The 15,170-nt window shown below is 48.8% G+C and overlaps 1 protein-coding gene across 2 annotated transcripts; it reads left to right on the top strand.

Annotated features, from left to right (window-relative positions):
• Positions 1-4,362: 4,362 nt before the first annotated feature.
• Positions 4,363-10,288, top strand: HSBP1L1 (heat shock factor binding protein 1 like 1). Of its 2 annotated transcripts, none has more exons than XM_045527364.1 (4): positions 4,363-5,498; positions 6,280-6,346; positions 7,056-7,150; positions 10,251-10,288. In XM_045527364.1, exons 1-4 carry the CDS (start codon positions 5,448-5,450, stop codon positions 10,251-10,253), a joined length of 216 nt encoding a protein of 71 aa, XP_045383320.1. In that variant the 5' UTR covers positions 4,363-5,447; the 3' UTR covers positions 10,254-10,288. The 2 variants fall into 2 exon arrangements, with proteins under 2 accessions (XP_045383320.1, XP_045383319.1); XM_045527363.1 differs by lacking the exon at positions 10,251-10,288 and adding an exon at positions 8,997-9,904.
• Positions 10,289-15,170: the final 4,882 nt, after the last annotated feature.

A 15,170-nucleotide genomic window follows, 5' to 3' on the forward strand; every position in this document is an offset into this window, starting at 1 on the left:
CGCGCTCCACCGGTCCGCGCCAGTGCGGGGCAGCCCCGCCCGCGTGACGTCACAATGGCCGGAGCCCCGCCCACGCCGGGACGGCGGAGCGACGCCGCTGGGTCCTAGAGTGCGCGGGCGGAGCGCGGCCGGGAACCCGGACGCGGTGGGGGCAGCGGCGGCCTTCGGGCGCAGGGCTCCGCCCGGCCTGGGTCACAAAACACCTTCCTGGTCGAACCGCATCCTCAGGCCAGGCGCCCACGTAGACCCGTCTCCAGCTATCCCGGCGACCGAGGCCTCGTGTAGACGCGGCGCGCGGCCATCGAGAGCGGAAAACGCGGTCCTGGGATGGGGAAGATGCAGTTATGGGGCGGCGGAGGACACGGTCGTGGGGCGGCCGAGGGCGCGGTCCTGGGGCGGAGGAGGACGCCAGGCTGAGATGTACCCCTGGCGGCGTCACCTGAGCGCAGGGCGCCCCGGGGATTTCAGGGGCATTTGTGCCCATTTGCTCCCTGGACGAGTCTGTCCAGCTCGATCCTGACCCAGAGCCCGACTCAGAAGTTTCTTGTGTCAGGAGGCAGCTCAAACCCCCTGAGGTGGTTGACCGATCTCCAGTGGGGACAGGGTCATCCCTGGAAACCAGAAAGCACCCCCTACATGCGTCTCCATTGAAAGCAAGTACCCCAAGAGCAGCAGCACCCAGGACGGGCCACTACCATGGTAGGAGCGTGTTGGGCACGTTGGTGTTGAAGGAATGCTGCCCAATACTTGCCAAGAGTTCCACAGGCCTTATCTCAACCTCAATTCTGTGAGGTGAACCATTAGGGTGCCCGTTTACAGAAAAAGAAAGTAGCATTCCTGAGTCTGTCACCTGACCAAGGGACAGAGGAAGACCTCAGGACACCAGCTCCATGGTGGGCTGGGTGAGTTCCAGCCAGGCCCTGCTGGCAAGTCTGGCCCCTCCAGCAGGTGAGGCTCCAGGGCAGAAAAGACCAACGGCAAGCCCTCAGGGTCTGTCTGCAGAAAGCCCTCCTCTCACTCAGGCTCTGCTTGGCCACTACGAGGAGGGACCGGCAGATGAGGGACAGCCGGTGTCGTCTTCTCCCCAGTCCACCTGGCCTGGCCTCCTGCTTCCTGCCTGGTTGGTTTTGTGGGAAATGGTAAGAACCGTTATGGCCTGACCGAGAGCAACCCCCCACCGTCCTGATGTCATGCGGGGGCTCCTAGATGAAACAGAGGGTGCCCACACCCCTCCAACCTCCCCGCTGCTCCTGAGGCAGCACTGTTCAGAGCGGCTCGCATAGGAACGTGTAGGTAAATAAAAACGCTTGCAGAAGACAGCTGTGGCAGGGCTGGGAGAGAGAAAGTTGGTGTTCCCACCTCGCCACGTCCTCCTCCCAGCTCTAAAGCTGTTCCATTCTCTCCCTCCTGAGGCTGGAGGAAGGCCACAGGCTTCCCTCCACACCCAATGGAGCATCTCACCTCATGTGTCCCAAATGTGTGTGAGAGAATGGGGAGCACTTGGGCAAACTGGTGGCCAGCTCGTAGCCTGCTGCCACCCACGGGGTGCCAGGTCATGCCTCTAGGAGTCCCACTAGGTGTATACAACCTTGCATACTTGGTCCAGGACGTCACCCACAGAGGTCCCCAGGAGGGTGAGCTGGTGACTGCAGAGTGGGTTTGTACCCTTTGAACAGCACCCGTCTGGGATCAGAGCGCCCAGTCTATAAGGTGAGTCAGTGCAGCACACCTGCCGCATGGCCATCAGCCTTCTCGGACAGAAGAGGCCAACCACGCCATGCAGGGCAGGAAAACAGCCCCCAGGGATGTCACGTCCTAATCCCAGCAACCTGTGACTGTTACCATATATGGAAATAATGTTTTGCAGATGAGATTAAATTAATCCACCTTGGATTATCCGCGTGGGCCATAAACACAATCCGCAAATCTTCATAAGAGGAAGAAGGAAATTTGAAGGCACATGAAAGGGCAGGCCAGGTGAAGGGATCTGAGGACGTGGCCTTGAAGACTGGAATGCTGTGGCCACCTGAGGCTAGAAGAAACAAGGAACCAATTCCCCCATTAACCCCCGGGGGGTCATGGCCCTGCCGCCACCTTGGTTTCAGCCCAGTGAAACTGATTTCAGACTTCTGGCCTCCAGACCATGAAGGAATAAACTCCTGTTATTTTAAGCCACGCAGTTTACAGTCATTTGTTCCAGGAGCCACTGGAAATCAGCATGGAAGCCCAAAATGAGTGATTGAGAAGATCCTCAGAGAGGAGGCAGAGCTACTGCAGCCACTTTGCCACCAGGAGCAGGCCACCAGGCTTGGCCCCACATCCGGGCGTGTGACGTGAGCATGAACACACCGGGAGCCCTTCCGGAAGTTGCCTGATGAACGGTGCTTCTGAAATGAAAAGTGAACAGCAGTGACCTTGGTCCTGAGAGCTGGGACTTTAGGGGAGGGCTGCAGGCCACTCACCCTGGTTCTTACGGAAACCTGGGAAGGAGACTTCATGGAAGAACCACGCCAGGAACTCGGGCTCCACACTTGGGCAGTGGAGAACTTCCAGCACCAGCTCCCGCACGGTGGCAATTAGAACATTACTAAGCCGTGAGGGCTAAATTGATGGCTGCTATGTTCACCATTTAGTTCTAATTTCCCGCACCTGACTGGTGCCACTACCACACAAGGCCAGCTGGCGAGGGTTTATGGGGGTGGAGTACGCCAGTCTGTTATCAGCTTTTGTCAACAGTGCACTGTTTCTGTTTGAAGTGGAATTTGTGACTAGTTGCACAGCTAAATTAATGCAGCCTCCAACATGACAAGGTTCCCCACTCCTGGTTTAGAGAGAAATGGAGAAAGTTATGGACAAACCTGGCAATATATAGTTGTACCCTGATATTTATTATTCATCATCAGAGGTGTGGGAGGAAGACTCTCCAAAAATTCTTTTTAGATGGAAATTTTCCTTAAAATTAAACAAAGACAACCGTCTGAATATTGATTGACAATACCTTATTAATAGATTTTACTTTAGTTTTTATTAAACTTGTATTCCGTACAATGGGAATAAAGATTGCCTTTCAACAAGCTCAATGTATGGTATTGGAGGATTTTTCCCTGAACATGGTTCCTGAAATTTAATGTCCTTAAGAAACTGAGCTTCCTTATTCTCACTTCCATATCAATGGGTTTGTCTCCCATGCAGGCAGGACCAAGAATCTGATCCCTCTCTAGGCACTGTACCTGAAAAACCAACCAGGTGCTAGGTGTAGAATGACAGGTCCTATTTCTCCAGCAGAGATTGGGTTCTCAGGGTCAGCAGAGAGTTTTTGAGTGGGTTCCCACTGGGCCAAAGAGATTACAGTTGAGAACGATCAAACATATACTAAAAATACAATGGGAGAGCCAAAGAGAACCAGCACAGGGCTGGCTGCACCCTCTCCTCCCCACCCTCCGGGGCCTCCTCCGCAGCGAAGCTGTCTGACAGGATTCCGCAACCCTGAGCCATCCTGGGGCCGGCGGGCAGTCCCAGCTCAGCCTGTCTTTCCCTGAGCAGCCCACACGGTCTGTTGCAACTGTTCCCAGCTCAGCCCCTATCAGAGAAGGAAAAGAGAGGAAGACACCAAAAGGACACAAGAAGTGGCAAAAAATTGGCCGGGCGTGGTGGCTCACGCCTGTAATCCTAGCCCTCTGGGAGGCCGAGGTGGGTGGATCGCTCCAGGTCAGGAGTTCGAGACCAGCCTGAGTCAGATCCCGTCTCTACTAAAAATAGAAAGAAATTATCTGGCCAACTAAAAATATATATAGAAAAAATTAGCCGGGCATGGTGGCTCATGCCTGTAGTCCCAGCTACTCGGGAGGCTGAGGCAGTAGGATCCCTGAAGCCCAGGAGTTTGAGGTTACTGTGAGCTAGGCTGACGCCACGGCACTCACTCTAGCCAGGGCAACAGAGTGAGGCTCTGTCTCAAAAAAAAAAAAAAAGGAAGTGGCAAAATGGCCATGCTTTTTAAAAATTATCATTTTAACAGCTTTGAGATACAATTCATGTACCATAAAATCCACCCATTTAAGGGAACAAATCAATGGTTTTTAGTGTACTCACAGGGCTGTGCAACTGTCACCACAATCTAATTCTAGAACATCTTTTGTCCTCTCCCAAAGAAACCCCTTACCTCTTAGGCAGCCCCTCCACTCTCCCTCCAGCCCCAGCAGCCACCAGCCTGCTTTCTGTCTCCAGGGTTTGCCTGCTCTGGACACTTCATGCACATGGAGTCACACAGTGTGTTCTTTTGTGACTGGTTTCTTCACACGGATGTGCTGCACTTTGCTCATTGCTCCTCTGTGGTGGGCACCATCACTATGGTAACAATGCTGCTGTGTTGTCCCCTCCCGGGGTGTTCACCTGGGGGTGGAGGGGCTGGGTCACTGGTCACTCTGCTGAGCTCTTTGAGGGCCAGCACAGCAGCTGCACTGTGTCACACCCCACTGGCTGTGGGTGAGCGTCATTCCCACACCCTCCAGCACTTGTTTTTGTCTAATTCTAGCCGTCCTAGTGGCTGGGAAGTGGGACCTCGCTGCCGTTTTGCTTTCCTTTTCCTGAGGATTGTGGCATCTTGCGTGCTTGGCCGCACTTCACCTGTGGACACATTCAGCAACCCTGGCGAAGGAGTCCTCAGTGGGCTGGGCTCGGGGATCCCTGCGTGACCCAGACAGACTCTGTTTTGCTCCCACAGAGCTCCAAGCCCAAGAGGGTACAGGCAGGTGAACAAAACAGGTAACTGCTGAGCACAGAGTCCTGGGAGGTTGGTCACCCACCGGCGGCCAGGACTCGCGTCTGAGAGCAGGAAGGGCCAGGGGTCTGGCTTCCAGAGACACACTGGAGGTGTGTGTTGGGGGGCCGGTGTCAGGAATCGCCACAGCCATTCATAAAGTTGGCGTCTGCAGAATGGCAGAGCCGAGAGGAGACAGACTGACCGCCAGCCTAGGCGGTGGCGTGTCTGGGGCGGTGGGGGTGGCCGGGTGGCCCCAGATCGCCCTGAGCCTCCAGGTCGCAGGTTAGAGAGGCGGCAGCGCCACGCGAACACAGGTTGTGCCGGGAAAGGTAGGTGGTGGCGCCAGGGGTTGGGGGCAGCGGTCCGTGTTGGCGGGGCAGAGCCTCAGTTCGGGAGGATCGAAGTCTGGAGCCGGCACGGCTGCGCCGCGGTGCGAGTGCTTCGTGCCGCTGACCTGGGCACCTGACGTTCAGATGGTGACTTTACTGTCATGTCTACTTTACCACAATTACAACAGTAACAGACCGAGCTCCCCTGGCGACCGCGCCCTTCCCTGACCCGAGGACACCGCGCCCCGCCCGGCGCCGGCCTCCGCGCAGGAGCAGGGGAGCCCGGCTGCGGGCTGCGAGGGGCCGAGCGGGGACCCGCTGCCACGCGGGCCGGACCTCACGCCCCGGGCCGGAGCCACATGGACGCGCAGGGCCCGGAAATCCCCGGCGGGGCCGCGCTGCGGGACGCGGTGAGTGCCTCGATTCCCCCATTCCCCCTCCGCCCGCTTCCTCCATCCTCCCTTCCCCCACCCTCTCCTCCATCTCCTGCCTCCACCCTCCCGGCTCCCCAGCCCTCCTGCCTGGGTCTGCGGGGGTGGGTGCGGGAGCCCCGGCGCAGCCCCCCCCGCCCCGCCCCGGAACCCTCCGGCCCCAGTTCCAGACCCAGGCGACATTAGTCGTGAGGAAGAGACGTGGCCTTTAAAGGACGTGTTAGGTGTTGCAGACTTTAAGCCGCGTTTCCACACGTAGACCCAGGCAGGTCCTCTGCTCCTCCGGGCCGCGCCGAGCAGCTGGGAGACCGCAGAGCGGTCTGCAAACGCGAAATGCTGTTGGGAACAGCAGCGATACTCTCGTATCACCGGGTGCACGTTTCCCGCAATTCCAATGCCAGCCAATAGATACCCAGGAGGGTAAGAGACCCCCACCTTTGGCAGGCTGCGGTGACTTCCGGTCATCTGGAGAGTCCTTGAGGAACCCTCTGTCTGTCAGGTGCAGGATCATTCTCCTTCACCGCGTGCAGGGCGGGGAGGCCGGGCCTCTGCCTTACTTGGACTGCACGCGGCTCTCGGCTCTCGTTGTTCTAGCACTGTCTGTTGGGAAGATTTCCCTTGTCCTCTGAATTGAAAGGCTTTGGCGCCTTTGTCAAAAGTCAGAAGGCCATTTATAGATGAGTCTATTCCAAGATATTTAAAGTGCTGTACACTAGTAGTAAATATTATATTCAGTTGGCTTTTGTTTCATTTTTTTCAGGCAGAAAATCTGTTTCAGGAACTTCAAGAACATTTTCAAGCTCTGACTGCAACATTAAACATCAGAAATATCCTTTTTTATCTTTCACAAACGCTGCAATGCTTTCCCACTGTTAAACTGTCTTGGAGTATGTTTTTGTTGCCTGCCATTGGTAGATGATTGTCTCCCTAGGATTTCCCAGTATTTACCTTTGCCATTTTGTGTGGCATCCTGGTGTATCAATTACCCTTCTCTCCTAGCAGTAGGTTTTACTTCCTGCGTGACCAGCAATACAGCACATTTGGCATGGCGAGTATAGATTACAAGGAACACAATGTACAGTAGGTCCAGCTACTCCGGAGACCAAGGCAGGAGGACTGCTTGAGCCCAGGAATCTGAGGCCAGCCTAGGCAACAAAGCAAGAGCCCTCCCCTCCCCCATCTATAAAAAATAAAAAATAAGGTTATTTCTATTATATTTACATGCTTAGAGTTTGTCTGAAACATACCAGACAGCCTCCTATCTGCAAACCTATGTCCAAGCAAGGGGAGCCAACTTTTCACAACTGAGGTCACGGTTCAATGGTTACAGGTACATACTAAGAAAACTCAGGGAAAGTAGCTAAAGTGCACTCACATTAAGGCTGTCTTTGAGTCCCTCATTTTACAGGGTGCATCTGCCATGGCATTTTATGAGTACCCAGAATGAGCAGATGCAACTGGAAGGAGGGTCTTCGAGGGTGTTTTTGGCTTCTTGGGGCTCCAGTGCTACACATGCAGTTCTCCTTAGCATTGTACTGGAAGAAATGGGGAATCGCATTGAGGACTTGCAGAAGAATGTAAATGACTTAATGGTGCAAGCTGGGATTGAAAACTCTATTAAAGAACAAATGGTAAGGTTATTGTTAGGAAATTATGTTTACCTTTCGCATATCTTTTGATTGCTTTCACGTTGAAAAATGCAATCCCATATTTATTCACTATGGGAATTACTGCCTCTGTGCTACATGGAAATCTCTAGAAATAATAACGGATATTCCCAAATGCCCTTTTCTAAATAGACTGAAACACTCTGTCATAATTCCTTAAAAAGTACACATTTTAAATGAAAAACTGTATTATTTAAAAATCAGATTTTATTAGAGTACTTTTCACTCTACCCCTTAAGTTAGTCTTCAATCGAAACACAAATCATAACAAGTTAACTACAGAACTGGTAGTTCCTCTTTGAGATTACATATTCATGTAACCATTTAAAGGATTCATGTGTATATGAAGCCCTGACACATTCCGTGACTGGTCCTGAGGACCCCACCCTGGCCACCTGCAATGGAAACATTCCCTTTCTAGTGGAAGGTCACGCTTACTCTTGAAGATGCACATAAATGCTGAGTTTCAGGTCTTAGACTGGATTTATGTCCACGTAACATATATGGACATATATCACTTTGTTTTATTAAAGTATTTATAATATTCTAAATATGTAAACATATTTTAATTGAACGATTTAATGCCTGTGTTTGCTAAGAATTGTTATCCTACGCTGGCAAATTGTCCTGTTCAATCAGAGCTAGTTCACTGATCAGTGACCTAGTAATATCTAAAGCTGGTATTCTGGTAAATAAGATCATGGTAAACTGTGTCCTGCTACACAGAAGCTGCAAAATATCACCATCTGCAAGGTGAAAGAGTAAAGCTTTATCTGTTCAGCTCTATCAGGTCCCACCTGCCCAGAAGCTCCCAGCCTTCTCCAGGCTGTGTGGATTCTAAGCCTTCACCCTCCCACATCAAATTCTAGATCTCCTGGGGCCCAGGCACCTTTGCACCCAAAGCTAAGGGCTTGAGGGCAGGGACCATGGAGCCCTGGCCTCTGCCGTGCACCAGGCCCCAGAGCTTAGCACATGGCAAGGCACGGGGTAGCAGTCCAGCAGCTACTAGAATGAGGATGAACTGCCCAGGCTCCAGATGGCTGTTTCAAATTAGATCAAAACATAATTAATTATTAGCCATCAACTAAATGGTTAAGTCATTGTCAAAACTGCACTTTTTTGATACACATACAGCCATTAAAGGCAGCATGAGAAAAAGTCAGATATCTAAAAGTTTATTTAAAAGCTGAAAATTAAAAAAAAAAAAAACCTGAAAATGTCTTTTAAATTAAAAGAAGGACCAAAGAAAGTAAGTGTAAATCTGTTTGGATCAGTCTGTTGGTTGGTCATGTGAGGGCAGAGAGGATTTTGGGGGATTCTGCAAAGACCTAAAATTGTGCTTCTGTTGGGGAGGAGAGTCCATCATCCTGAAATGTTAAAAGCTGTTCGGGATCCTGACGGAGCTGGCATTTTATCAGCCTCCCCAATGAACGACAATGTAATACTTTTTCTGCATTTATTTAAGATGCAAATAGGTGGCATATTATTGGCAAAGTATGTTTTCCTGGATACTCTTGATGGTTAGACAGTAACAGAGTATCACCAACATGATGTGACGTTTTCTTGTTTGGAGAGTGGCACCCTGCTCGTTCATTTTGAGTTTTCAATCCACACTGATCCCCATTTGAGTAAAAGGAAAATCATTTAACATTTATGTTTTTCTGTATTCTGAATTTTTCTACACAAAAATGTTTTAATACTTACAGGAAATTAAGGTACTTTATTGAGAACTTTGGATTTGGACTTATTTAACTGTACATTAACTGGTATACAAATCAACCATTACTTCTCTCCATATTTTTTCTTACAGACCTGAAGATGTTATTAGACAAGTCACTTGAAACTGTGATAAAATGAAAACTCTTTGAGTAATAATCTATGTAATATGATTCTGATTTTCCATATTTAATTTAAAAATTCATTTTAGTAAAATAAGAGATTGAAAGAACAAAAGCAATGAAGGAAGAATATCATTCAGAGTTGACTAAGCACTTATCAAACATGGTTGTAAATAACAGAATATTTCTCAATGCATACCTAATACTTACCCACTGTGGATGAAAAGCATAGCCATATTAGTTCAAATATTTTTCCATATTAAAATTCTATACAGATCTTTTTTCAAAAAGATCATAAGCAGTTTTCCAACAGAAGCTGCATTTGACTAACTGCATTCCAAATCATTTCTAGTCACATGCTTTTTAGAAAGACTCATTTTAATATGTCCAGTCCAAATAGATTCTCACAGCAATTGTTCTTCAAACTAAGAAGACTCAGAAAACTCCAAATCAAATCAAACCAAACTATTAATAAAAAACAAAAAAACAAGTGATTGAGGAATTCAGTCTTTACTTCCTAAAGGAAACCAGTTATCCTTCATGATTCTTATCTTTTAGTGGTTTTTTTTTTTTTTCCAAAGAGTTTTCCTGAGTCCTGAGCTTACCCCTTCACCCACTCTACCCTGTAGAAGTAATTGCTAAGGAAAGGATTACTATTCAAGATTACTGTTCAATTCACTTTTCTCCAAGCCAAAGTAAAACAGAGCTATTATTACCTAAAAAAAAAAGAGTCAATTATACTCTCTTTTTAAAAAATAACATTATTCCTGTGTATATTAAATCATATTCATACAAAACTCAAAATTAAGACAGGCATGGTGGCTCACGCCTGTAATCCTAGCATTTTGGGAGGCCAAGGTGGGAGGATTGCTTGAGTCCAGGAGTTCCAGACCAGCCTGGACAACATAGGGAGACCCTGTCTCTACAAAAATTTAATTTAATTTAATAAATTGAAAAATGGAAAATCACTCATAATTCTACCAATTAATCACTGTTAACATTTTTTTTTTTTTTTTTTGAGACAGAGTCTCACTCTGTTGCCCGGGCTAGAGTACAATGGCATCAGCCTCACTCACAGCAACCTCAAACTCCTGAGCTCAAGCGATCTGATTGCCTCAGCCTCCTGAGTAACTGGGACTACAGGCATGTGCCACCATGCCTGGCTAATTTTTTCTATATATTTATAGTTGTCCAGCTAATTTCTTTCTTTTTTTTTTTTTTTTTAGTAGAGATGGGGTCTCACTCTTGCTCAAGCTGGTCTCGAACTCCTGAGCTCAAGTGATCCACCTGCCTTGGCCTCCCAGAGTGCTGGGATTACAGGAGTGAGCTACCACACCCAGCCACTGTTAACATTTTCTATGTGTACAAATTTATAGTTGCTCATATTGCTTAAAATGTAGTATCCTGTTTTCATATCATAAACATTTTTCCCATGTGAAAATTTCATACACACTTTTTTCTTTGGCTGCCTAATATTCTATCTTATGGCTGTAATAATTTAAGCTATTTAGGTTAAGTGTTAACTAGTCTCTTAGACATAGAGGTTATTTCCCACTTTCATGCTGTTATAAATGATGCCACAATGAGCAACTGCCCAGGAAGTCTCTGCACACTTCACAAGAAGCTGGAGGGAGGGTGGGGGCATCCAGCCACGTGCACCTGCGGAGGAAATGCCTTTGACGCTCCAAACAGCAGCGTCCCAAACAGCCAATGCAAAGTTTTATTAATAAAATCGCATCATTTAAATTCAGTGTTCTTGGTGGTTTAAAATCATGATAGTTCCATTTGATTCTGTGACAAGTCTCAAAGCATCTTAGCTGTAATTGTAATTTTAGTAGAAACTACAGTAGATATTTGAGTTGAAGTGAACGAAACAGATTTGAATCCTCATCAGTAACATAGAACACAGATTATAAACCCAGTATTTTAAAGAAATTAAGTATCAATAGAAAAGAAAGCTTCAATTAATTATTAACTAAAATAAAAACTTTGAGACTATAAAAAACGCAGTAACTTCTTTCTAAATAAAGTTCTAAGCTGATCTCCTTTAGAGCTGCCACCTAACATCTCAAATATTCATTTAACCACAGACACCCGCCTTTAAGGAGATCATTTGGCTTTATATAGTATCAATACCTGTTTAAACATCTTCCTGACATTTTTATAACTGATTGCTGTTTTCTACCGACTTGGAAAATTAGATATATGTAAGAGGCATCTGCAAGTTTTCATAAGGAAAAGAGAAATAGACAAATTTACATGAGTTAAACACTCTTATTCTATTTTAATATTTATTGTTTAAAGTTGTATATCCCGGCCGGGCGTGGTGGCTCACGCCTGTAATCCTAGCCCTCTGGGAGGCCGAGGCGGGTGGATCGCTCCAGGTCAGGAGTTCGAGACCAGCCTGAGCGAGACCCCGTCTCTACTAAAAATAGAAATAAATTATCTGGCCAACTAAAAATATATATAGAAAAAATTAGCCGGGCATGGTGGCTCATGCCTGTAGTCCCAGCTACTCGGGAGGCTGAGGCAGTAGGATCGCTTAAGCCCAGGAGTTTGAGGTTGCTGTGAGCGAGGCTGATGCCAGGGCACTCACTCTAGCCCGGGCAACAAAGTGAGACTCTGTCTCAAAAAAAAAAAAAAAATAAAAAAAAAAATAAAGTTGTATATCCCTAAAGTCAATACAAAATTTATGTAGAAAAGTTTACTCATAGAATAAGTAAAATGGAGCTAATTCAACATCAAATGCAATATTCACATACCTATAATTTAAAACTCATTTACACAAAGTTATGAAACTTAAGAAAACATAAAGCTTATAATAAAGGGTCAAATAAAGCCTGGGTGCAATTTTCTGAAGTTTTAAATTTTCAAATTTTAAGTGAAAACACACAACTTCCTTTCTTTGTCAGAGTATACTTATTTAACATGCAAACCAAGCTATAAATAAACTTGTAACATCTCCACTGCAACCATGTCCCTTGCTTGATGTATCGCCATAGACTTTCATTTTATTTTTCTTAAAGATGGGGTTTTGCGATGTTACCCGGGTTGGACTTGAACTCCTGGGCTCAAGCGACCCCCATAAATCACTGGGACGACAGGCGCCACCGCATCCGCTCCATCCCCGGAGATGTCTGACTCTCTCCCCTCCAAGCCCTCGTCTACACTAGCGTCAGAAAGATCTTTTCAGAACGAAAACCTGGTCCTGTTACCCTCATTCCACGGCAAAGGCCCCGCGGCCCCTCCCGCCTGCGAGCCCGGCCACGCTGGGCACCCCCCGTTCTCGGGCGACCTCAGCGCAGGCAGGTCCCCCCTGGAAATCAGTGCCCTCACACTCTTAGGTCACCCTTTTAAATCTTCAGCCCGAACTGATTTCCTTGGGACCCTTCCCCGAACCGGGCTGGGTCTGCTGTCCTGTCGGCGGCCCCCAACCCGGCAGCGAGCGGAGCCCCACCCGGCCACGCCGCCGCCGCCCGCAGCCCCCAACCCTAAGCCACCGCGGCGGCTCCGGGCTCCCGGGAGCGCGGACTCCGCCAGAGCCGCGGGCGACGGCCCAGTGCTGGGGGCGGCTGCCGACGCTCCTCCCCGAGGAGGCTGCACCGCGGTGGGCGTTGCGATCGCCTCGCCGTAAGCTACAGAGTAGCAACCGTGGAAACAAAGCGCGTTGCGATCGCCTCGCCGTAAGCTACAGCGTAGCAACCGTGGAAACAAAGCGCGTTGCGATCAATTCGCCGTAAGCTACAGCGTAGCAACCGTGGAAACAAAGCGCGTTGCGATCGCTTCGCCGTAAGCTACAGCGTAGCAACGGCGGAAACTAAGCGCGTTGGGATCAATTCGCCGTAAGCTACAGCGTAGCAACGGCGGAAACTAAGCGCGTTGCGATCGCTTCCCCGTAAGCTACAGCGTAGCAACGGCGGAAACTAAGCGCGCCGTAAACGCAGTGCGCCCGAACCGTCCCGAAACCGTCCTCCCCCACCCCACCCCGCTGCGGAAAAGTCGCCCTCCAGGAACCGCTCCCAGTCGCCAAAAACGCCAGGACCGTGGACCGCTGCTCTGGGTAACCGCAGGGGCCACCTGGGCACCACAGGTGTGACCTGGGACCAGCCTCCCCCGACGGCTGCCGCGAGTCTCCTGCTAACCGCTGTGCCCCGCGCCGGCACAGCCCTGCCAACCAGAAACTGCTCGGACTGTTCGGAGTTGATGGATTTCAAGAGTTTCAAAATACTCTGCACTCTCTTATACGATGCTTTCTGTTCGTGGCCCGCGACAGCAGGGCCACTGTACCAGGGCTGGAGGACGTGGCCCAGCGGCGACTGTGGGAAGACCAGCGCCACGTGTCCTTAGTAAAGCACCCGAGACTACAAGGCAACGCGAACCTCCTCAGGACACCGTGGGCATTCCTTTTATAGCTTTTGATGATAAACGTAAAAATGTCACAAAAGAGTCCAAGGATCAGATCCATTTTAAAATCCATTAATAGGCCAGGCGCGTGGCTCACGCCTGTAATCCCAGCACTCTGGGCGGCCGAGGCGGGAGGATCGCTGGAGGTCAGGAGTTGGAGACCAGCCTGAGCAAGAGCGAGACCCCGTCTCTACTAAAAATAGAAAGAAATTATCTGGCCAACTAAAAATATACATAGAAAAAATTAGCCGGGCATAGTGGCGCATGCCTGTAGTCCCAGCTACTCGGGAGGCTGAGACAGGAGGATCGCTTAAGCCCAGGAGTTTGAGGTTGCTGTGAGCTAGGCTGACGCCACGGCACTCTAGCCAGGGCAAAAGAGCGAGACTCTGTCTCAAAAAAAAAAAAAATCCATTAATAAATAAGTGATGCAAGGAAATCTATTCAAAATGGCACCCTCGTGAAGCAGGTCCCCAACATGTGTCCACTCTGGGTTTCTTGCCCAATTATCACATGAACTTTCAGGTAAGAACCCCAGTGATGGCTGGCCGGTGGCTCATGCCTGTAATCCTAGCACTCTGGGAGGCTGAAGCCAGAGAATCACTTGAGCTCAGTTCACCCTGAGCAAGCAAGACCCCATCGAGAAGAGGAGAGAGGAGAGAACAGAGGAGAGGAAAGGGGAAAGGAAAGGAAAGAAACCTGGTGAGGCCACAAATCGCCCTGCACTTCCACTTTGAGCGTGGTTGGTTAGGGTGGGCGTAGACGTGGGTGCTCTGTGCAGTGCGAGCCTCAAGCCCTCCTCTGCGCAAGATCAGTGCAGGCACAGAGAGGCCCCCAGTTGCCTACTGCAGACACACTGGTGTTTTAACGTTTCAGATCTTTATTCCGAACATCTTAAAACTGTACATAAGGGACACCATTCTGTAAGTGGCCTCCTCCTCCTCCTCTCGTTTTTCTGTTCTGTGGTATGAGACTCACCTGTCAATGGCTATGGCTCTGGTTCAGTCTCTAGCTGCTCAGTAATAGTCCTCTGATGATCCATCTTCTACTAGTATTTGACCAGTAGTGTTTCCAAATAATGCTGCAATATTCTCTCCTGTCTCCTTGTGTACACATGCCAATTTGTCTAGGAAATTGATTACTTACCCTAGTCTGAACCTAGGTGTACTGCCTCTTTGTTAGCTGCCATAACTAATTTCTGGATTTTGCCTAAAAGCCATCCTTGGAAGATGGGAAACAGGAACCACTACTTCCACCTTGATTAAAGCAACATGAAACAGCAGATGAGGCAAGGCTCAGTAGCCACACAGGCCTAGGTTTCGAATTCATATCCTCCGTTGCTGGTTGTTAACCTGGGGAAATACAAGCTTCAATTTCCGTCTCTGCAAATTATCTATCTTGTAGGTGGTTGTAAGGATTTGAGAAAATTGCTTGCAAAGCACTTAGCTCAGGGGAAGGTAGACAGCAGATGCACAAGAGAGAAACTTGGAACGGAGTCTAAATCACTATGAATTCAACTATGCTGTGATCACAAAGCACCAGAGAAAAAAATTATTAAAATCAAGTGTGAATGAAGTTACTATGACACATATGTGTGTTATGGACTGAATGAATGCTTATGTCCTCCCAAAATTCTGAGTTGAAGGCGTAACCCCAGTATGACTGTATTTGGAGCTGGGGCCTCTACAGAGGTGATTAAAGTGAGGTCATAACATTGGGCCCTGAACTGACAGGAATGGTGTCCT

Source organism: Lemur catta, chromosome 16 (genome assembly GCF_020740605.2).
Source record: "Lemur catta isolate mLemCat1 chromosome 16, mLemCat1.pri, whole genome shotgun sequence".
Lineage (NCBI taxonomy): Eukaryota > Metazoa > Chordata > Mammalia > Primates > Lemuridae > Lemur > Lemur catta.

Coding starts and splice junctions, on each gene's coding strand:
- HSBP1L1 (XM_045527363.1), top strand. CDS start 5,448: ATGGACGCGCAGGGCCCGGAAATCCCCGGCGGGGCCGCGCTGCGGGAC. Junction 5,499..6,279: donor GGGCCGCGCTGCGGGACGCG/GTGAGTGCCTCG, acceptor CATTTTTTTCAG/GCAGAAAATCTGTTTCAGGA. Junction 6,347..7,055: donor TGCAACATTAAACATCAGAA/ATATCCTTTTTT, acceptor TTAGCATTGTAC/TGGAAGAAATGGGGAATCGC.